General features: G+C 42.7%; 1 protein-coding gene across 1 annotated transcript in view; it reads right to left on the bottom strand.

Moving 5' to 3' along the window:
* VEPH1 (ventricular zone expressed PH domain-containing 1) overlaps positions 1-24,247 on the bottom strand; it is a gene marked incomplete at its 5' end in the record, with an annotated part of 54,275 nt that overhangs the window by 10,633 nt on the left and 19,395 nt on the right. Inside the window, 6 exons of the mRNA XM_010180420.1 lie at positions 1,041-1,158; positions 4,677-4,811; positions 6,265-6,404; positions 15,824-16,218; positions 17,036-17,245; positions 22,349-22,569. Coding sequence (XP_010178722.1) covers positions 1,041-1,158; positions 4,677-4,811; positions 6,265-6,404; positions 15,824-16,218; positions 17,036-17,245; positions 22,349-22,569 — 1,219 coding nt within the window. The remainder of the gene's footprint in view (positions 1-1,040; positions 1,159-4,676; positions 4,812-6,264; positions 6,405-15,823; positions 16,219-17,035; positions 17,246-22,348; positions 22,570-24,247) is intronic.

Here is a 24,247-nt window from a genome sequence, read left to right as displayed (position 1 = left end):
CTCTTGCCTCGAGTTCAGACCCATTTGAAAATACCAGATCTATACTGGTCATACCAGTGGGGTCTGGATCCCAGTCCTGACAGCAGATCCATGGACCTCTCTGTACCCTGTCCTGCTTAAAGTTCTTCTCCTTGGAGGACTGGAAGCACTCTCTCTGGAGTCCAACCATAACCTGTCCACCACTAAACCATGTCCCCCAGCACCTCATCTCCCTGTCTTTTAAATCCTTCCAGAGATGGTGACTCCACTACTTCCGTGGGCAGCCCCTTCCAGTGCCTGATAACTCTTTCAGTGAAGAAATTTTTCCTAATATCAACAGCTTACTACAAACACTCTCCTTTTTGGACTGGTTAAATATCTTTGAAAATTCAAAATAAAGCTATTTCATTAAACTTTGACATTTCAAGCAAGACAGATCCATTTTCTTTGTAGCTTGACATACATCTATCACTGATTTGACGGACAAACCAGAGGAAGACCACATTATTGAGATCAAATTTCAGCTCAAAGCATGATTTCTCTCATGGTCACTGAGTCCCATGAGAGTTGTGGAAGGAGGAAGATGGTCAAACACCCATGAAATGAGCATGAGAAAGCCTGGCCTGCAGCAGAGCTTTGCAAGACTATATTTCATCAACCCTGAATTTAGTAAAAGAGTTGCTAGCTGTTAAAATAAATAGCTGAAACAGCCAATTATTCAAACACTTAGCCAAAATATTCAGAATTCCTGGCCAGAATTGTGCAGACTTTTACAGAGTGGCAAAAAACACCTAAGGAAAAGGCCATTCCTCTGAATTTCAGTGCACGAAGCTAAACCACACAGGTATGAGAAAGCTTAAGAAAAATAGTCACTAGGATCTTTTACCTGGAAAAAAGTGTATTTTCCCCTCATCCTGTTTTCTAATATAGCTGAAGTATTACGGCTTTCCCTTTTCCCTAAACTGCTGTGACCATCTGAAAGGAAAAGCGTTATCCATGAGCTTTGCTGCATCCCTCACCCAGCACAGCCCCACCACCAGCGAGGCAGGCAGACCACTTACCTGTTGCCTTTTCAGGGTTATTGCACATGAAGCACTGCCACGTCCCCGCTTCCTCGCTGTAGCCGAATAAATCGAAGAACCTCACTTCTTCCAGGTGCATCTGCACGTGGTCCAGGTCCTAGGCCAATAATGAGAAAAACCAAACTCACTCAGGAGGTGAAACACTGCACGGTTAGCAGCTCGTAACCCAAAATCACAGAGGGATGCACAGCAGACGTCGTATTTCAATCTTAATCTTAATCTTAATCTTTATTTATATTTTTATTTTTCCTGTCTCCTGTAAGAAGCACTAATACAGATGTTCAAGATGAACGTTAATATTTAACATTTCCAAAAGTGCCACAACAACAGGCCTGATTTGGCTTGCACAAAAAAACCCCAGGTAAATACAATTTTATTCTGCCAGGGACGTACAGATTATGCATCTGCAAAGTAAACTGAATGCTTTGCTTATCAAAGAAATGTACATAAAGTATACCTGCCACTTCAAAGCTGGATAATACTCCTTTTGAGGCAACTAGTAACAGTGTATTCAGTGTATTTTAAACCCCGTTATTTAATTTTAAAACAGATTGTAACCTCACACTTAAACAAACGTTGGTGTTGAATAACAGCAACCAAGTTACTGCAAACACAGAGGGAATTGCCAGGACTGCTCAGAAAATTCTCCTATTTACTTGCATGAGGTCTTAACAGATCAGAAATGCTGCACACTGCGGCCCAAGGAAAACATGGATTTGGGGAAAACAGCAGCCCTTGCCAGGGCCGTGAGTCCATCACACTGAACAAGGCTGTGCTGAGGATGAAGTTGGCCAATTTGGGCCTTTTCAGGTCTCTCTCCTCCCCGGCCTCCTTCAATCCATGAAATGGCCCAAAAGCGGCTGTTTTGACAAGATCCGAAACTCCCAAGACCACTTCAGAGCCATGGCCCCAGATCACAACATCAGCTTCTCCATCCTGTGAAAAAATCTTGTAGTGGCTGCAATGAGTCAACCTGAGACTGAAAGAGAACAAATACCACTGAAATACCAACGCGGCAATCTTTCTTTTCCACTCTGGCACACTTGAAATAATCTGCAATAAGCCACTTATTTCAGGAGGGGAAGCACCGGGAAAAGCCTTGTTGGAGAGAAGAGATTTATCTCATCCGCATGGTTCATTGTCTTGAAAACTTCAGTGACTCCATTGTGAAAACTTTGTGTGGTGCTTTTTTCTGCTGTGTAAACCCAAATGGCAAACAAAGGGAAGGGAAGAGCAGAGCTAACAGTGCCTAAAAAATGTTAATTATTCTCTTGCAAGGCTGCTCAACAAAGGGATCTCTGAAGGCGTCACAAAAGGCTCGTAAAGTAGTCACCGTCTCGCGCTTCTGACACAGCATGAGTCAACACAAAGAATTCAGCCCCAAACCAGCTTCGTTTTCCTAACGCGGCCTGCGTGTACTTTGATAAAGAGCTGTGAAGCAACCGAACGGAAATCTGTAGGGCTGTACATCTGGAAGTGCTTTACTTCTGGCACGTTTTAAGCTGTGCTGTATAAATATTTTCTGTGGTACTCACAGGCTGCCCAGTGAAACACGACGTGCTTTCTGTAAGCCAGGTATTCGCCGCAATTCCTCGCATATATTAACCAGGCCAAATTCAGAAATCGCTTACAGTGATGTACACCTCAAAATATTTCTCAGAATTTACTCTGGAATACACCATTGACGTAAACAATTTTTCTCCAGGCTTGCAAAATGCTCACAGCACAGAAATCCCTCAATTCTGATAAAGAATTCACACTTTGCTGTAACACGATGCATAAAACCTAATATAAAATATAATACAGGACACTGTATTTATGCATTTACATTGACAGACTTTAAAATATTTTAATTTAAAAGTGCTTTGCTTATTAAAACAACCACACTCCCATAATATTGCTTCCTGCACCACTGGCAGAAGAAGAAGCATAATACAATAATTTTATCAAATATTTCACAGTATTTAAAGCTCTATTAGCAGTGGGAAGAATTTCTGAAGCTAAAATTTAAGATTACTGGTGAAGCGTAGTCTGTCAAGAAAAGTAAGGACCGGGCCATGCTGGGAATGCTCTGGCTAGGCTTTTTGGGAATGTAAAAGCTAAAGGAAATCTTCCTGACAGCAGGCCAAGGTCTTGCTCCCAGAAACCTCAATGGGGATTTTCTCAGAAAACTGAATGGAAATTGCACTAAAAGCAAACTCAGGCTCTGTGTTCATAAGCAAACCCAAAACTGAGAGAGCAAATCCAGCAGCACACTGCTGAGACCAAGACTGGATATTGAAGTCTTTTATGGTTTCAGATGCATTACGTCTGCCTGATGGCTTCAGCCTCCAAAGGCTGTTAGGCAATCGGCAGCTCCCAGCGTTTCCAAACTTCAATTCATTGCTTAATTCATTAAATCAGTGAAGATCAGTATCTCATTTTCCAGCTCTGCTATTTTGGGAACTCTAAGATACTCTCACTGTCATGGAGTGATGAAAGTTTCCAAAATAGGCCAAATGCTGGTATCTGAGCAGTAGCAGGATTATGCAACCGATGCGCTGGGGACTAATCACGTTTCTGGGGTGTTGGACATCTTTTGTAGACTTTGTGTGTACGATGTGCTGCATCTAATCCTATCTTCCCTAAGCTCTTTATTCACCCCAAAACTCCTTTACACTCCACCGGCACTCACTTTTGACTGGTGGATCTTGGCACAGACTCAAGTTAAGCCAATATTGAGGAGCAAAGCAGTTCTAATGCCTTGGGATAAGTCAGGCTAAGATTTCAATAGTGGCTAAAAGACTTAGTGCCATCTCCACTGTGTTGAAGTAAAACTGGCCCATAAGCTGGGTCTCGGATGTGGAGATCCCCTAACTCAGCAGGAGTTCCCACTTCAATGCAACATTATCTTGGGGGTTCAGAAGGTGTTTCTAACAAAACTCCTGCTTTTACAATCAGCCATAACCTTAGTAGATTAATCTTATTCAGTCAGACATCTTCATGCGTACAATATCCAGCGAGAGCATTTTCAAATCGCAGCTGACAATTCATTTCATCCCATTGAGCTGAATGGAGATGCTCAGGAATAAACAGATATTTGTTTTACAATCCTACAGCTTCCTTTTCCAAGAAGCCTGATTAATAGCTTTGAAATAGTATTCACTGAAATCCCGGAGACAGTAAACAGCTTTGAAAGAGTAAATCTTTTAAACTGATGGGGGTAACTAATGGTGCGTGTGCAAATGATCATTTCCATAAAATCCAGGCCTGTGTTTAACTAGGTGAATTTCCAAGTGGCTGCCAAACAGTCCGTAGCGACAGCTAATCTGAATCTGGAGTTTGAAACTGTGAGGAGGAAAGTAAAAAAAATCCACACATAGCATCACTGGTTTTCATCACGTCAGGGTGGAGAACCAGCCTGGAGACCTTCCAAAACTCAGTACAGAGCAATGGTAGGTGTCAACGCTTGGGAGATGATGGAGCTAAGGCAAAGGAGGGGAAGGGACAGGGAAAGGGGTTTTGCTTTCCATGATTTGAGCACAGAGAAGACTTGCAAGGTCTTTGCCCAGCTCTTCTGAAAGTCAGGGCAAAGTTCTACTATGTTTTTTTATTCTGAGAAACAAAAACACTTACCTTTTGGTGTGGAAACGTAGACTGGATCATGGCGGTTTCAAAACTGTGCGTCCCCTTGAGCTGTGTCTTCTCCCACAGGGCCTTTAGTACTTGCACAGAATGACTCTGTATGGACAGCGGTTCTGCGAACAGGCTCTGAAGAAAATGTTGAAAACAGGATTTCAAGTATTTTTCACTTGGGCATTAACAAAGAACATCTTGTTCTTACAGTGGGACGGCCATGCGAATAACCAGGGATTAGTTCATTTCTCTGCAAGGAATTACAGTGGATCAATATGCACACAGTTAGACAAAGCCTCAAATATTTTCATTTCTTTTGGAGCTTTTAAATTTTTTATTTTAATTTACCAGCTGATACAAAGAGATGCTTTGCACCACTGCAGGTTTGTGTTTATTTGGACTCAACCTCAGCTCTTGGTCTATGTGCAGGGACAAGTAACAGTGCAATGTTTGTAGCTGTGCTGGACAGACACCGTGATGAAATGCAAGGGGAAAAAACTACAGACTCAGTACAGATTTCGCTGGCAGAATGCAGGAATTTTCATCCCTGAACATTCACAAAACAAGATGAAACCTCCATTGGGTTGGGCGCTCTCACATCCAGAGCTCCCTAGTTCAAAGGGCAGCAGGGATCCAACCTGATACTGCCTTGACTTATTCTAATGTTTCAACAGCATTAAATTCTTCGTTGTATGAACCCCTCAAAGTCAGTGGTACAAGGACACCGCTGCAGCTGAGAGAGTTTAGTGTTTCTGCCTCCACTATATCCACTACATGATCTTGTAAATAAAAAATGCATTTGCATGCAGGAGCCAAGCTAAGAGCACAGAAACAAATCTGATTTTCCATATTTCAAGCATTTGATTTCGTAACATGAACAATGTTCTTGTAATGTAGTTTCCTGGATGAACATTCCTCTTCTTTCTAAGCAGAAACCCAGCAATCCCAATCGCACCGTCCCGCCGACACAGACATAGAATAATTTGCTGTTTCACAACTTCCACCCAAAGGTTTCGAAACATGATCTAACTATTCACCAATATTTTTAAAATTAAATGGAAAGCAGGGGCATGACATTAGGGTCTGTTCTGGAGACTTGAGAGACAAAGCCTCTCTTCTCACCTTTCGTTTTGCAGAATGCAATGCCAAACAGAATATAGAGCAACTGGCAAAAAAGGAATAAAAATAGAGTAACTGGTATTGAAATCTTCAGAAACCATCATCTGTCTGAGAATCTACAGCAGATCTGCTGAAAACTACATTTTTATCACCAGCCTTTCATTTAGCTCATTATTAACACACTATAGATACATTTTATGTCAAATTTACCTCTTGTACAATTTCCCAGGCTTAAATAACATTATCCCAGGGCTGAATTTAGTGCCCTGCATTTAATTTAATAATAGTTATATATCCAGTACTTAAGAGCTTTAGAATGTTGAACAAAAGAAAAATATAAATTATCTGACATTAAACACCATCCTGATGCACTGCAGGCTCAAACGCTTTGCACACCACAAGAGGAACATTCTTTTTTTCTCTAAAAAAAGCATTAAAAGCACTGTTTTTACAGAAAACTGAATGGCACCTGCTGGAAGAGGAACATGATGTGGATCCACAGTGGGGGCTGGTGGCTGGTGAGGGTAAAGCTGGATTTGCTGTACAGGCAGTAATGGCCCTTCAGGGGACAGCTGAAGAACAGCTTCGCTACACAGCTCCTCACAGTATCTGGAAATAAATACACAACATATTAAAATCAACTACGGAAATACAGAAACCTCACTGTCCATTACCAGTGTATGTGCAGTGGGGGGATATTTAGCTATGGGGGTATCTCAGTCTGGGTCAGCTTCTGCGGCGCTGGAAAATTAGGAAAAATTAGGAAATTAGAAAAATTAGGAAAAAAGTTTTCACTGAAAGAGTGGTCAAGCACTGGAAGGGGCTTCCCAGGGCAGAGGTGGAGTCACCATCCCTGGAGGAGTTCAAAAAGTGCATGGAGGTGGTACTTGGGGACATGGTTTAGTGGGCATGGTGGGGTTGGGTTGACAGTTGGACTTGCTGATCTTAGAGGTCTTTTCCAACCTTAATGATTCTGTGATTGTGTGTGTCTTAATGAAATTAAACACAAACCATCTGACAGTACCAGAGAAATTTAGTCTCCAGTGCTTTTAATCTTATGTAGTAACAATTTAGTCCCAAGCCAGGCTGTGAGCATCCTCTGAGCCCACCCAACACCCAGGCTCTCTCCAAAAGCGCAGTTGGAGTCACAGTCCCAGCTCAGGGCACTACAGAGACAAAACATCTCCAATCCTCACCACGCAGCCAAATCCCAACCATTTCTGCCACCTGTGTTCACGTCATCTGCTGATAAGAATCCCATAGGGGTTACATGCAATCTGAAAGCATCCTTAGGGATCAGCTGCTCAGTGAAAAGCTATATGCTACGTAATGTTACCTGGCTCTGAACTCCCCATGCTGGTTTTAACTGAAAACGAAGCCCTTGAGATGAATGATTCTGCTTTTGCAAAATATTGACCTTGGACCCTCATTTTCTGTCTCTGGATGACTGCTCATAATGGTAACAGCATGTTAGGCATAACCTAACCAGGCTTCTTGATCAACTTAAAATAGCAGTATCATTTTATAACCCTTTTGAACAGGAACATGAGGTAAAAAGGCATGGAAAACAACAGACAGAAGTCCTTAGAGGATGACCTTGATGCAGACACAGGGGAGAGCTGCTCCCTCTTCAGCCAGTTGGAGAGTTGAACTGGGAAGGGAAGTGCTGGGGCTTTGGGCAGCCCCAGCTGCTGAGTGAGCTGCTGCTGCATTTGTTTCCTCGCTAAAGGCAGAAATGACAGACAGACAGACAGGGCTCACAGCATCCATGGACCGAATCACGCAGCTGAGGAGCATCGCTCAGAGCCTCGTGCTATCCTGGTGATATCTCTGAGGGATAAAACGCTGTAAGAAAATACCCTGAACACATCTGGAATAGTGCGTACAGTTCTGGGCTTCCCAGTTCAAGAAGGACAAGGAGAGAGCCCAGCGCAGAGCCCCTGAGATGATGGGGGGACTGGAGCCTCTCCCAGAAAAGGAAAGGCTGAGAGAGCTGGGGCTGTTTAACCTGGGGAAGGGGAGATGAGGGGGGATCTCATTAATGCTCATCAATATCTATGTCAGGAGGAGGGGACCAGACTCTTCACAGCTGTGCCCAGGGGCGATGGACACAAACTGGAACACGGGAGGTTCAAACTAAACATAAGGAAAAAGAATTGCAAAGGGTCTATGGAGGGACACACAAACCTAACGAAGTGCTTAGCAAGACATTGTGGATGACACTGAGAAAAATACCAAGGCTGATAACGCATGCCAAAATAAATGTCAGCTGAAACACTGGAGTCCACGCTGGTTGAGCAAAAAGTTTGTTCCTGGAAAAAAGCAGCATTCATTTATCAATACCAACTGACAAAAGCGTCCTACTCAGACAATCCTTAAACCTTTGGTGTGAGATGAGTGATTACTCACAGCTATTTCTGCTCCATTTTATGTGCTGAATGTGGCAATGCCTGCTAACAAGCCAAAGTTCACTACATGTGTTTTTCCATGGTTTGCGATGAATTACCAGTTTCAATAGCTAACAGCTAATCTCAGCTGTCCCAGATTCAGTGGAAAGTGATATTTCAATAATAAACCTATTCTGATGAAGATAAAGATGACTCTCTTTACAAGCATTTCCCCACTCACATAGCAATTTTTATTGAGGCTATGCACTGCATCCCACTGTAGCAGAGCAATAACCTTCACTATGGATTTTGATACTTCTAGTATAACATTGCACTATTATAATATTGCACTATTATAATATCTTATTCAAGGATCCCAAAGAACTGTTATTTAAACCTCAAAATGTCCATCGCAGGAGGTCATTTTTCCTGTACCTTGCGGATAAGGTAGAAGTGTAGCAGAGGCATTGAGGAGCAAAGCACCGTGTTCATACACAGGGAATGAAAAAGGTGCTTTTAAAATCATTGTAGTATTAATGAATTGTGCGTAATTAAGTGCACAGTATGATATACAGCCTAAGAAGATACATTTTGGGCACTCCTAGAACACCCATACATAAATTGGCTGAGCTTTATGCAAACTCTGTTGCATACTTTTCCCAGTCCATCATTGCGATGCTGTATAAAATACCATGAACTAAATATCAACCTTGTGTAATCCCACCTGATTTTGGAGGAGTTAAAGCAGAGATAATACAGCATAGCAAGACCTGTTCACACCTGTGAGACATGAAGGCAGTTATTTCTAGGGAAAACAGCTCTCTGCATTTTCACGTGGCAATGCACAGGTGCTGACAAAGGGGAATCCGATGGGTGAGCAGGGATTAAGTCCATATTTTTAGCTAGGAAAGGGGAGCAGACAAAAGTTTTTGCTAGGAAAAACAAAAATCAATCATTTGCAGACCTGAGATAGCAAAAAAGCTTTGAAGGTGAAAAGAAACCATTCTCAGCCTATGAAGGTGGAGACAGCTCTGTTTCCTGACTCTATGTGATTCCCCACGTGCAAACACGTAACCACACACCCCAGCTTCACCTGGTTGATGAATTTAGCCCTCAGAAAACCTTTTTGGCTATCCAAGATACAGCACCCAGGAGATTCCTGTCACCAAGATCTGCTTGCTCTGCAACAGCTCCCCCAGCACATGGCATGCCTTGGTGAGTGCTGGTAATCCAGTGTTGACTAAAGGTCCTTTTGATGTGATTTAAAGCAATGAAGTCCAAATTACAGCAAAAATGGATCTGCAACTCTTTAATATAATTGGTCAAAAGTATGTGAGGGAGAGAGGAAGGAAAAAATTAACTAATTTCCCTGAGGACATTAAGCCTATTACCTTGGTCACATTTAAGCTATGCATTTACAGGCTCTAGAACCAGTTTTGTACTTTAAGGACTACTGTTGCTTCTATATGTGGAAAGCAAATTTGAAGCAGGGTGTTTATGCCAATTTCTGTTTCACCGAGTAACCTGTCCCAGCTGACCTCAATTAGGATTTATGGAAACACCATTTCAGCCACTAGTTCTGTGACGCTAATGACACTTTGATACCCCACAGGCTCGTAGACGCTTTGACTGTGGAAGAAGAAAAACACTTGCATGAAAAATGAGCTTCTCATGCCCAACTGTCAACCCAACCCCCCGTGTCCATTAAACCATGTGCCCAAGTGCCACATCCACACGTGCTTTGAACCCCTCCAAGGGATTGGGGACTCCACCACTACCCTGGGCAGCCCCTTCCAGTGCTTGACCACTCTTTCAGTAAAGAAATTTTTCCTCAGATCCAATCTAAACTTCTCCTGGCTGTTGATGAGCACCTAAATAGCAATTCAAGCCAAGATGTTTTAGAGCTCAGCTCCTCATCTCAGCCTCTCCTGGACCTCACACCCTGATGCTTCGCAGCTGTGACACATCTTCTCTGTAAAGAGGCCCCAAGATGAGTTCTGCTCCTTGGCTTGGCTTAGAAGGAGAGTTCCAGTAGCACAAGGAAAGGATTCAAAACATCTAGAGTGTGTAAAAGGCAACACAAGGCACAGAAAAACCCCACAGAGTCACCAAATGCCCCAGAAGGTTGCAATTGGTCAAGATCCCCAAACATTGCTCTAGTCAAGAAACATTTCTCATCACATCTTTGGCAAGTCTCAAACTTCTAGCCAGGGAATAAGCAACAACTTGTTTTTCCTACAGGAACAAGAGAATATATGTTGCAATGTGGAAGCTTGCTACCAAGTGGTTGTGCTTGGGGAAAAAGAACAAAATCTAAACAGAAGAATGGCAGCAGAGTTGTTAATTGTTGTTTATTCCAGCTTAACATGCTGGGCTAAACCAAGAGGGACACAGGCAAGTATGTTCCAAGTAACTGGTTTAGGGAACAATTTATGCATTATTTGGTTTATACTGGTAATCCTTTAGTATTAAATAAAATCTGTTCATAGGAGTAAAAGTATGCTCATGAATTTCCCAAACAGAATCAAACCCACCTATAAACGTGGAACTAGCAAATAAGAAATGTACAGAACTTTTAAAATTTCAGTTTTAAGCCTTTTTCAGGTTCCTCAGTTTCCTTTTCCTGATCTCTTGAGTTCAGATTACAAATGAGTATTGAAACAATAAATACATTTATAGGAGAAAAAGGTAATTTTTAAGGCATGCATGCCGTAACTCGGTCCAATAGATTTCATCTCCAGTAAGACGCAGAAAAAATAATGGAGAACATGTGACTATAATGGGGTCTGAACAGCACTCGGCACACTGAGTCCAAATCTGAGTGGCAAAAGCCACATCTGAGAAGGTACAGATTGGCTCAACCCCCCTGTGAGCACTCCCAGCCTGGAGGAACCCTTGGGTCTGTCCTGCTCCAACCCAGAAGTCAAAGTCCTCTGGTTTGGCTTTTCCCTCCAGGAGAGCGATAACACCACCACACCAGGGATCTCCCACCCACCAGTTAAAGCCCACCTGGAGACCAGCTTCCTGACCTGGTGTAAAACTCATGTAATTTACTATCACCACCTATGCGAGGGCTGCAAGTTACGAGTGTGTTCACATTCCCATCACGCTCCCCGTTGCGTCGGGAGTTTCTCGGTGGTCTGAGGACACAGATCACCACCAGCGCAATGGCCATCCATGAGTTAGCACTTCTGCTCTCCCTGCCAGCCCCCGCATTCGGGATGCATTTGAAATACCGGTCTTGTCGAATAAAATGCCAACTGATATTTTTTTTGGCCTAGCAGCAGCAGAGTTAATCTCTGGCAATGCTGGCCTGAGCCGATGCAACTTTGTGGTCCCACTGAAGGAGCACAGGTCCATCTGTTCCAAATCAGCGCCTGGCTTAAGGAATGCTGGAATTCATCAGACCGGTGCAGGGGCGAGCACTGCAGGGGAGCAACGAGCTTTTCCATCCACACCATCATATGGTACCGATTATCTCTCACTACAGCATAAAACATAATAACAACCAGATTTAGGGCCAGCGTACTGCAACCTGTTTCCCCTGCAGCCTCCTCCCTTTTCGGCGTTCTGTCATTAATCCCATAAAATGTTTGCTGTTTGTATTTCTTCTTGTATGGCACTGAGGGGCCAGCAGTGACTTACTACTATAAAATGGTTATAGTCTTTTTCATTGAGTGGCATTGCGTTTTGAACGTGACCACAGATTGAATGACGCACTGGACCTCCCTGGGCTCCTTCCTTTTAAAAAGGAGGCTCAGCAGGCTGGAGATGTGCAAATCCTTCAGCATCCTCTGCGTGCATATATTACTGGGGAGGTTTAGGTTGGCTATTAGGGAAAATTTTCTATACTGAAAGAGTGGTCAAGGACTGGAAGGGGCTGCCCAGAGCAGTGGTGGAGTCACCATCCCTGGAAGTGTTCAAAAATGTGTGGATATGGCACAGTGGGACATGGTTTGGTGGCCATGGTGGGGTTGAGTTGACAGTTGGACTTGATGATCTTAGAGGTCTTTCCAACCTTAGTGATTCTATGATCAAATGCTTTCTTTCCAGCAGCTCATTGACATGAAATGCTCTGAGCTGTAGGCATTAATGGTGGCATTTTTACACCAATTATCCAAAGAGCAGGGAGAACTGGGATGGAAAGCAAGGACCTGCCCTCAAGTTATAACCAAATCCAGTGGCCATACAGAGTTGTGTCTGGGAACCATCCAGGGTTGGTGAGGGAGGATACACATGGCCATGTACTCAATCCACCATCCCTACACATCTGAGAAACAAGAAGAATAAGTCAAAAATTGTCCAAAACACAGGGTTCAAGGTGAGACCCAGCAAGGTTAGAGCAGGTAGAGCCTGCCAGCTGCTCAAGAACCTAACTGGGGCTAAACCAGGCAAAACAGGAATGTCATCTTTCACCTAAGCCTTTCAAAGCAACCTATGCAAGCCACAGCCAGCCCTCTCTCCCCACATGGGGACATGAGAGCTGGAACAGCAGAAAGGATGAAGGGCTCTGGTTCATAATCATTGAGACCCCAGCCACTCCAAGGCAGTGGAAATTCTGCCCATTTTACACTGAAAAGCGGTAACCAAACTCATTCAAGAAATTGTAGATGCATTAAGTCTGGGCCACTGCCATCTGCAAGATTTTGGATGTACCGATAAGATGTAAGATCACAAAGCATCTGGAAAAATATGGGCTGGTGAAAACTGCTTTGCTCATCTCCATAAAAGTTAGAGCGTCTGACAAAGATGGTGGCATTTTATTTATTTGATTTCTAGGAAAATACCCACAGGATTAAGAGGATTAAAGTGATGAATGTGACATAAAAGCATGCCTCAAATTGCTGAAGGTATGGTAGAGATGCAAATCTGGGCAAAGTGGTTCAGACTAAGCAGGAACTGTACCAAACCATCAGCCCCAAACTGAAACAAGCTAAAATAAATGGATTTTTGTGGTTTCAGATGCCTTCTTTTTGCCCCAGTTTAAATCCCCTCTCAGATTGCAGTGTTAGTTCAAAAAAAATTAACTTCTGCACATGCACAGATGCATACAGACGGCTGTTGTAGCTTCTCTGTTCTTCAAAATACTCTCAACTTGGCCATTGTCTTAGTTTAAGCCATTCTGCCCAACAGCCCCATCCTAATCCTGCTTCTGCTGTCGGATCCTCGCCCAGTTCACCGCTCTCCTCTGCCTGAAGCACACGCAACCAAAATTAGCAAATTAATAAACAGCAAATACTGAATGAGGTAACGGAGCTGAAGAAACGCCCATTTTTCAACGTGGATAGGAGGTACCTTCAAACTGTCATGGGCAGACCATGGATCCACCCTTACGGCTCTTAACCTACATCCCCTCACAGATGGAAAATCCAACACTTGACATAATATTTCATACATTTTGACACATAGTATAATTCGAATGAGCTCATAAATCAACAAGGAAACTGAAAATTGTCCTGAAGTCCTCCTTCAGTTTTCTCTTTCTTTGGTTAAGAAACCGAATTTTCTCAATTTTGGTGCTTTTGAGGAATGTTGGACTGGCGATTTGGATGCCAGGAAAGGCACAGCTCCAATGACAGGGCGTGTGGGGAAATGTGCTTTATTGACACACTGCAGTGCTTGTTTCTTGCAATAGATTTTGCCACTATTTCTTTGAAGTACTTCATTTCATGGGAAATTGCTCTGAAGTCCCTGTCTTTTCATATTTTCCCCATTTTACATATTAAAGCTCAGCAAACTCCTATATAACCAACATAAAATTAGCCAGCTATGTATATTTATATTTTCAAATATTTTCTTACTATTTTCTAAACCTCTTATTTGAAAAGTAAAACAGATACATTTGAGTGGGCCTTTGTAGTGTGCAGGAATCACAGAAGTCGTATAACTGGAAGGTTTTGTTGGGGTGGTTTATGCAATATCTGAAATATTAACAAAACTATCCCTTGTGTAATGAGCCAGACTGCTTTTCTTCAACATATTTAGAATGAGTCATATGAATCTCCTGTTCTCCACATGTGTCCCTACTCAGAGAATTTCCCTAAGAATGCTAGTTGAGGATTTTCAGGAAATTACAATAGTTTGAATGAATTTAGAAATAGTTGTGTGCTTAGAACATATCATAATAGGTACTTCAGAAAGGGAACTGAGCAATACATTTAAAAATATTCAACGTATTGTATTTGATTAATGTGAGGTCACAGCATTCAGCACTTCAGTTCCAGATTGTTCACTCTCATGTTTCCACTGTAATTTTATGAAACAAACGTTTTAGCATTAATTCTACCAAATAACCATTTCAAATAGTAAACCTGGAATTTAAGATGTTTAAGAAATTCCTCAGAAACGTAAGCTTTTAAAATACATATATAGTTATATCCTTTTAAAGAGTGGAAGCTGCTTTTCAACTTCTTGACCACTGAAGAAGTAAAAAACCAAATATTTTATCAAAAAAGTTGATAATTGATAGACCTAAATTTATGTAGTATAAGAGGAGGATGTTTTATGTGACTGCAAATTAATTTAATTTATTGAGTCAGCTACTCTTTGGAATCAACACGACCCATTGAAGGGCTGTAAATCTCTCATGACCACCAAGTGGTCTGAAGAACACAAATTCACATTAAGGTGAGTGGCTGCTGCTCAGTATAAGCAAGATGCTCACAACCCAACCTAAAGAACTTACTGCAAAGAGGAGCATCAAACATCTACCTTACAGTGTATCACCCATCTCACCCCGCAGTCTCACAAAACCATCTTTCTCACACTTGAAAACAAACACCCACCTTCAATGAAAGCAGAAAACATTAAACCACCCCAGAGAAGTGGGGAGATAGGATCCAACCCAACCTGCAGCACTGAGGATCTCATTCTGCTCTATCTTCAAGGAGATTTTTGTCTGGGCTGGGATGTGCTGACCTGAGGGTCCTGACTTGCTTAATTTCTGGTGTGTCTTGTAAGGCAACTGATTTAATATTATCATATTAATAAAGCAGGGTACCCAGGTGTGCTGTAGACCAACCCAGCAGGCCAAGGAGGAGGTTTCAGCATCAGCATGTGTGTACCTATAGGCCTGTGCAGCCTAGTCCAGCCCCTGAAGCTCCATGACTGGTAATGCGGCTCCATAACTTACAGCCTGGAGCTGGGGGACATCCCTCATGTAGACATCCCCAGAGGTGTCACCAGCCCCAGTCAATGGCCATGGCTCTTCAGCTCAGCATGACAGGTCCTGCCCTTCTCCAGAGAGCTTGGTTTGCTCCCTGTGACAGCCAAAAGGCAATTCATTTGGTTGGGAAAGACCTTTAAGATCATTGAGTCCAACCATAACGTTTGGGATAGGCGAGGGCTGCACTGTGTCCCTGAAGGAAAACAACAACAGTCCTGGAAGATTTCAGACGACTGCAATTTATCGTAGAATCACAGCATGGATTTGGTTGGAAGGGACTTTAAAGCTCCCTCAGTCCAACCCCTGCACCAGCCCAGGCTGCCCGAAGCCCCATCCATTTATGAATAACATCATTTTATAACCTCCCTTCCCATCCACAACCTCTGTGCTAGAGGATTGTTGCTGCCCATTTGCCTGAACCCATGATGACTTTCAGCACTGAAGTTCTCATAACCCAAAAGGCCCAGACCTCCTACCTTCAATCACACACTGGTCGGGGACAGGGATTTTCCTCCCCATCTCCGTGATGTACGCCTTCACTTTGCCCAGGTTTTCCTTCAAGTGCAAGTAGAGCTTGTCCTGGTATTCTGTGGGGCTCGTCTCTGCCTCCGTGCTTCCTTCCAGGGCCTTTTCCTTAGGAGATTCTGGCAAATTTGCTGATTCAGTGTAATCGATACTTTGGTGTGAAACCAAAGAATTTCCCAGTTGCATTGCTTCAGTATCAACACCGAAAGGCAATTTGTCATTTTCTTGGCTAACGTAGATCTCGGTGAAGGAGATACCAGCAGCCATGTCCCCATTCTCCTCATCCTGCCCGCTCTCCGAATTTACCCCCTTCATGCGGACTGCATTCAAAGCAAGGCTTTTGGACCTGGAAGGTGATTAAGGGAAGGAAAAATGTTTTGGAATAGAGGTAAGACACAAAAACCACCCAAACATGCTCTTCTGAGATACCTCCATGCAGCTGGTTCAGAGCTGAACACGGGGCTCGCTTAGCCAGGGACAAATAACTTTTGATAAATATGCATTTCAAAAGCAAAACTCAACCCACAGCTTTAATAAGCAAATGAAACTAAATAATATCCATGTATCACATCTGCATGCTGTGGGGTGCGTCAACCTATCCACAATAAAACTTATAACCCCAGTGCTGGAGTATTTGCTTTATTGATCACATCATAAAAATGCCATCCAGCAGCCATTTAACCAAAGCAGGATTCAGCCTCCAGTCCCTCACTGCCCCGTACCTGTATCTTCCTTTCTAGTGATACCTGTATGAAAATATTTTGCTATCCTTTGTGCCATTTTAAGGCACAAAAGAGATTAAATTAAGAGATTTAATCTTTAATCTTTAAGAGATTAAAGAGTCTCCTTCTCTGCAGACATTCAAAACCCGCCTGGACGCCTTCCTGTGTAACCTCATCTAGGTGTTCCTGCTCCGGCAGGGGGATTGGACTGGATGAGCTTTTGAGGTCCCTTCCAATCCCTAACGGTCTGGGATTCTGTGTAAATATGTAATTTTGAAAGATTTTATCCAGCTTTTGAATTAATGGATGTGAGACTTCGTTAAAATTAGACTTATGATGCCCATAGGTATCACACAAGTGGGCCAAATTCTCAATGTCTGGATAAAGTTTTATTACAAAACTGATATTCATGAAAACCACCCGCACATTTTAAAGCCATACCTGTTAAATCTCATATCCTTCCTTTCTTCTTTAGAAACCTGGCCTAAACTGTATCTCCGCACTGAGCCAGGAGTGCTGTTGTCGACATTTATTTTCTCTTCAAAAGCCTGTATTTTAACTTGGAGCTTTTCGTCTCCTTCATTCCCATTCATCACAGATTTTAAATCATCCAGTGGCACAGGGGATTCTGTTTCAGCATCATTTTCCATCCTAAGGAAGCAGAAAGCAGAGGTTTAACCCAGCACATGGTGTTCACAGCAATGCTGATGCTGCATTTCTGCCCATGACCTGTATTATCTATCTGGTAAAATAATTACGTTACAGCAGATATTCTCTTAGCGGTCAATTAATAATTTTCAGAAACAACTTTTAGACCAACATTGCTGTCAGATAGACCAAAAACACCAAATATTTCGGACAGCACTGGGTTACAAACTGCATGGGCTATCTCTGCATAAGCAAAACTGTCCCACATTGTCCCATAGCAAAATGTTTTTGAGCTGAACTTGAGCCATTCTCCCAAGCTTGCTAAACAGTGACTTATGACATTATTTTCATAAACCAGAAGTTGAGCTAATTGCAGAGTTTATAGGAGTCTGTGGTTTTAAAGGTTTGACAAAAGTACATGCAGTTCCTACCAAATTATTGTACTCTGAGTAAGAAAAATATCTTTTAAAACTCAGCACGTCGGCTGAAGTTCAGCAAAGAAGAAAGAGAAAATGAAGAGTTAAAATGAACTTGTATAACTGAAGGATAAGCTGTTTTATTTTAAATGTGATTGTTATGTTAGTCTTAGAATATGTAACCTTTTAATGCAAAATTTGAAGATAACTTTAAAATAAATTGAAAGGAATCTGTTAATCTTAAAGGACAAAGAAATCTGCATTTGCTCCTCATCATTTCTTTGATTTGTTTGTTTTTCCTGACGAGCAAACATATGAATCGCTAAATCTGTAAAATACGGATATAGAAAGCCACAAATGGGAGTTTTAACATGGCACTTTCAAAGCAGCAGAGTCTCAACAAGTCATGCTCACAGTTGGGAAGCCTATTAAAAACTCCGGAATACTGCAGATGACCAATTGTAGAAACAAAGCATGTTTAACAAGAACAACCACCAGTACTGCATCACAAAATGCACTTTCATTTGTTTTGATAAAGGCAGCTCAGGATATTTCTCAGGGGAGTTGGCAAGTTTTGTCCTGTTTTGTTTTTAAGCGAGATGAGATCTCACATTAACAATGCAGAACACTTTGTAAAGAAATTTATTCTTCTGTAATAAAGAACCTTGGTATGACCTTTGCTAACAAATCTTTCTGGAGATGTGGGATGAGACCTAATTTGTTAGAAAGCTGTCACTCTAACAGAACTCTCAACACTGCTCCCATTGTGGGAACTATGCTCCGAGAGAAACATCTGTTACATACATATATATACACATACATGTACATAAATGTATATACAGAGAGGGGATTGATGGACTGATGGGGCTTATGAATGACAGACCTAAACTAGCAAGCCTCGATGATGTTTGGAAATAAAAATGGCCTTTTATAACAGCACCTTTTTGTCCGGCATTCTCCTGTTGAGCTCTGATGGCTTTGTGAAGGAAATACAATAAAACGCTTCTGCTAAAGAAACACATTAACAAATCCTTTTTGGATTTGGTTCCTCACAGAGCAGCAGTGAGTGAATGCGTACGGGGCTCATCAATGCCTGGTGCTCCCCAGACCACCACCTCGGCCTGGATCCTGTTGGTGCGCTGGATTTCGGAGTGACCGCAAGTACTGAGGCAGAGCCCCAGGGGACCAATTACTCTCCCGCATCCCCACTTCACGCCTGCACCAGTTCCCATGAAGCTAAAAGCACATACCCTAAGTGAAATGTTCAACGAAGCCTCCACCCTACGCCCAACGGGACGCCTGGCAAGCCTTCCTGCTGCCCTCCCCCTCTAGCAACAGTAAAATAAACTATTGTTTGAAATCTTGGCAAAAGACCGTCGGTACATTGCTGAGGTTGCTGGAGCAGGATCAGCTTATGCCAAAGCTCAGGCTGCTTTGGAGAGGAAAGGGATGAACAAACCTATCGAGAAATCATAAGGGCCTGGCTTGTGAAGATGGTGCTATGCTACCCATCACTTCACTGCTTTTGAATTCTCTGTAGAAAGAGACCTAAATACACAGGTCAGCAAGTCAAGAGTGAGACGTTAATTTGAAGAGCGTTTCTCCAGACCAGCAGCGCCATTATCAACATGACCAGTCAAGGTGCTTGACATGGGAAGAAGAGCATACACATATAGAAATTGCTAAAAACACACTCAGATGGGATTGCTTCCAGGGCTTCAACTGTGCGGATAGAGGCAACACGAATGGATCAAGTGCAGACCCTTGCGGTTCATCAGTCACCTCCTCAAACACGACAGATGCGCAGGTTTGAAGAAGACAAGTGATGGGTAGCGATGGTGATCTCAAAATCTCCAGCTCATGGTTGGGAAGCCCATCAAGAGCTTCCAAATATTGCTAGGAACTGATGATGGAAACGTCATCATGAGATAACACTTAAGGCTGAGGTGCCACCAGGAGCTGGAGGCTGCAACCTCTGGCAGTACAAATGTTGATTTAAAGGACAAAGACTGTGGAAAATGAAAGGCAAATGAATGATCAATGACACCGTGTGCTAGACCTATCCTCTTCTTTAAGGAGAAAAGATAATTTCATCCTCTACACTAAAATGAGTGGCACTGGTGTAGCCCGTTATGCTCAGTTGTTACCCAGAACAAGAGCCTGGAAGCATCATTAAATTTTCTCTTTCTTGCCTTCTCTTGCCAGCCCATGCTATACATTTCTAGGTTGGACCAGTCCATTAAAACTGTTTGTGTTCTTAAAAAGCACCTCTGAGACTGACGAACTGGCAATTTTGTGACAGTAAGGGGCAACAGAGCATAGCATGGTTTTAATTACACTCTCCCCTAACTGCATGTAAAATTCCTTGTGTTGAACCATTCCAAGCCAGCCATCGCGCTGAAGAAATCCCTTTCTTCTTATGTAAACACACGATTCTAGAAGGAATGGTTATAATCCAGCCACACATTTTAAAATCCTGTTTTCCTTTCACAGCGTAAGTATCTCTGGATCGCTGCTTTTTTAGAAACCACTGCAGTTCAGTAACTGTGGCATTTCCATGCTGGTGTCTGGACTGGCCCCACTTACACTGGCACAAATCCGCTTAAATCAGTAGAGAAAAATCATAATTTAAGTCATTTTAGCCTTAATTGCTGAGCCATACCTGTTCTTGTCTGATTTAGCTGATACTTTGCTTGATATAGGCCTGAAATGGAAAACAAAACATCTAAAAAGCTTTCTTCCTGAAGGAAAATAAGGATGTTTTCTGAAAAATCCACTGAAAAAATATTATCATTTCCCTCCCTTTTCCTCTCCTAGACTCTCCACTCAAACATATTTTGCATCTGTAAACCACACTCACGCAGCTTCTGCTCCCCAGCAAAGCAAGTCCTTAACAAAGGGGAGTTTTGGAGAGAAATAGAAAAACACAGCAACAATGAAAACCTTTTTCAGAGGTTTTTAGTGAAAACCTCTGGGGTTTTTTACCAACCCTAATGATAAATGTTAGGTGCACGAAATGAAGAATAGGGATATGACAACATTTTAGCAAGTAAAGTAATTATTCAATCATAAATCAAGGGACCATGATGGGCTGCATGAATAACTATTCTGTTTTGTTACTAAAGGCTCAATTCCTGTCCTGCTTCACTGCAGTTCCCAGAAAACGGGACATCCTTCTGGTCCCCTTCACCAAGTGACATTTGGCAGACTCCTCTTCACCACTGAACTTGAGTGCTTTGGAAAATGTGTATGTTATCTCACGCTCACTTTGCTATCTCCTCTGGGGCTTTTTGACCGTCTTCAATGAAACTTTTTGTAAAACGAGCCCATTTCAGCAGAGGCTTCTCCCACCAGGTGAAGTTTCGACATTTCTTACAGCCTTACAAAATGAGTGAGTGTGGTGGGATTCCTCTCCTTTTTCATTTTTAACTCTCTCCAGGACACCAATTAATTGTTTCTCAAATGACCTCAGTGTTTTGGCTCCAGTTCCACCACTTTGTCTCCCGGGCTGTCCTTCATGGTTATGAGTTTTCTGACATCTGTGTTACATTTTATCACAGAATTACTATTCCTTCGTGCCCTCCTGACCTATTTCAGTATATAAAATGCTAATTATAAGCCTCTCCCTAATTAAAAGTGACTACCACCGTATATTTAAATAACGCGTACATTCTTACTGCGACAAATGCAGCAAATACTCCCAATGCTTTAACCTTAGAATACACATTTAAAAGCAGCTGAGTGAGCAGAACATCTTCTTATACAAGCTTGAATGGTTTTTTGGACTTTTTTAGCAAACCTTTATCAGAACAACACTCATTTTTCTCATCAGCTTCAATGGTTATCTTCTAGAATAGACCCAGTGCTAATTGTGTAGCCTGACTTCACTGATTTATTTTTAACTGAAGCTTTTTCGACTGCCTTAGTCTGCTTATCTGAGACACAGCTTACTTCCTGTGCTTTAAGTGCTAGAACTCTAACGGCTGCTTTATTCGTCTGCAGAGCACCTACAGCTCCTACTGCTGCCCTTTAATTACGGATTTCTGCTTTAGTGTCTATCATCCTGCTTGCATTTGATGTGCATACTTCAGGTTACTTTTCTAGGTAGGGATGTTGCCCATAAACTAATGTGTATGCTTACCTCACCCTGTAAATCACACGATTCAATGGCTGAGCGATTATATACTGGAATGGTACAAGATAGATATCAAGATGGATTTGAAAATGGCAATGTAGAAACTCGTAGGAACCGCAGTACAACTTACTCTCAGCTGATTGTTCATTCGTTGCAAATTGGATATATTTAATATAAATTTATACTGCCTCACACATGGAGATGGCATGGCTTTATCATACAAAAACTCTACAACCACCTGAAAGGAGGACATAGCAAGGTGGGAGTTGATCTCTTGATAGTTTAAGGGGAAATGGCCTCAAGTTGCACCAGGGGAGATTTAGGTTGGATCTGAGAAGGAATTTCTTTAGTGAGAAGGTTATCAGGCACTGGAACGGGCTGCCCAGGGGGGTTTTGGAGTCACCATCCCTGGAGGTGTTTAACAGATGAAGAGATGTCATACTCATGGACATGGTCTAGTGGCAGACTTAGGACTGGTTCAGTGGTTGAACTCGATGATTTTTGAGGTCTTTTCCAACCGAAACCATTCCATGATTTAGGAAAAACTCACTTTACCTGGCTGTGGACGTGCTGTCGTTCTCCAGCTGCTGGACAAGGAGCTTGGCTATGGCAGTGAAGCTGTTGCTCATGCGGTAGATGTCTCTGCTCTGGGGGCCCAAGATGCTGGAGAAGGCATCAGTGAGGCTCTTGATCTCCAGCAGAAGGATGTGGTGGAATGAGTGCTCCATGTTGGCCAGCTGGGTCACCAGGTACATCAGGCACGTTCTGGCTCGCTCCTAGACAACATGAGGAGATAAAAACAGTTTTAAACAAATTCAGTCATTGTTTGCTTGTGTGAGGGCAGTTTTTATGCACGCTGCTGATTAAAACACTGTCGTTGGGGAATACCGGCACCTCCACAGGAACCAACAAAAAGGCAAGCACATCAAAGGCAGAGTTTATTTGTGTGCACTGTTCACCTTACCTTTACTCCTCTTGGTATTACCTAACCCAGCCTAACTTCAGCATAGCTTCTCTCCTCCTCAAACCTAAAGTCAGAGTCCCAAAAACCTCTTGGGAAGGCCCTGCATTGCCCTGGGGTGCAGGACCAGCCGGGCTCTGTGACCAGAGCCCCAGCAGCAGCGCAACCTCAACTGGCACCTTTGCTGAGCCTCAAGGGCCTGGCCAAGCTACTTCATCTCCTATACCCAGCTTTTGGGCTCTTTTTTTGCTTTGTTCTGCACTGTTTGTGGCTGGAAAACTCTCTTGCACGGGGCCAAGCACTCACACATGCTGCTCTGATTCACAGCATCTTCTCCCCCAAGGTCTTTTTCCTCATATCTGTACTCAACCTGAAGTACATCGAGCCATGGTGGCATTAACATGGACACAAATTGTATGACCCATGACTGACTGCAGTTCTGCTTCTTTGTTACAGCCTCATTACCAGGCTAATTTCCAGATTTTTCCTTTGTCCATGTTACTCTCCACTCCATAACTGCAAAGAATCACCAGGCAATCGCAGTGAATTCTGTGCATGCCATTAAGTGTTACAAACGCTTTGCCAGGAGCAAATATCCATTTTCAGACCATAAAACACTTCACCAATCACAACTCCCTTTCAGGACCTGTTGGGTGTTGCCAATTTGCTGTATTTAGCAGTGTCACCCAAGGGCCTGTCATCATCAGTGCTACCCGGACCAAAGGGGACTTAGATAGGACCCATTACTAACACGAAAACAAAGAGAAGTTTAATTGGGATTTTGTTTTACAATTTCATCCCAGCTGCATCAATCACTGCCAATGCACAGAAGCCTGATAAGCCCTCCACAGCCAAAGTTTTGCTTCCCAGTTTACCAGGGCGATGTGGTCTCGCCAATTGATCAGCAAGATCACAAATCAGGATTAAAGGAGCTGTTTCAGATCATGTTTTAGCATCTCTGCTAGGCAAGGGCACACAGGTCCAGTTCCTACTATTTCTGTATACACGTACAAATTCACATACCACAACAGAAACCCCAAAGGTGAAGAAACACATGAGGGTTTCTCCATTTTATTGTAATTGTACTAAGCGTCTTAGTTCCTAAAAATATCTGATTTGAAAAAGCGGCAGAGAAAGCAACAATTAAGTCAGGAGCTCAAATCAGATCCTCCACTGGGGTAACTGGGCATGGCTCCATGGAGCAACACCCACAGAAATTGGGAGATATTGGCAAATATTTTGCTTTTAGAGCCTGTGCAGAAATGCAAGCAAATGCACTTTAGAAAAATTAAGGTCTCTTCTTTCCAAGGGTCAGCAGAAAAGGAAGGGGAGCCGTGTGTCATACACATCCACAATAACACCCTTATTACCTCTTCTCTTCAGGACTGTGTAATAGGAGAGGAAAAAATTGCTGAAAGTTTGATTCCAAGTACAGCTGGGGCATAAAATACAGGGGGACATTGGCAGAACACAGCCTGAGCATCGCAAATGAG

This window comes from Mesitornis unicolor, unplaced genomic scaffold, assembly GCF_000695765.1.
Source record: "Mesitornis unicolor isolate BGI_N332 unplaced genomic scaffold, ASM69576v1 scaffold8550, whole genome shotgun sequence".
NCBI classification, from domain to species: Eukaryota; Metazoa; Chordata; class Aves; order Mesitornithiformes; family Mesitornithidae; genus Mesitornis; species Mesitornis unicolor.
This window is presented reverse-complemented; position numbering and strand designations above follow the sequence as displayed.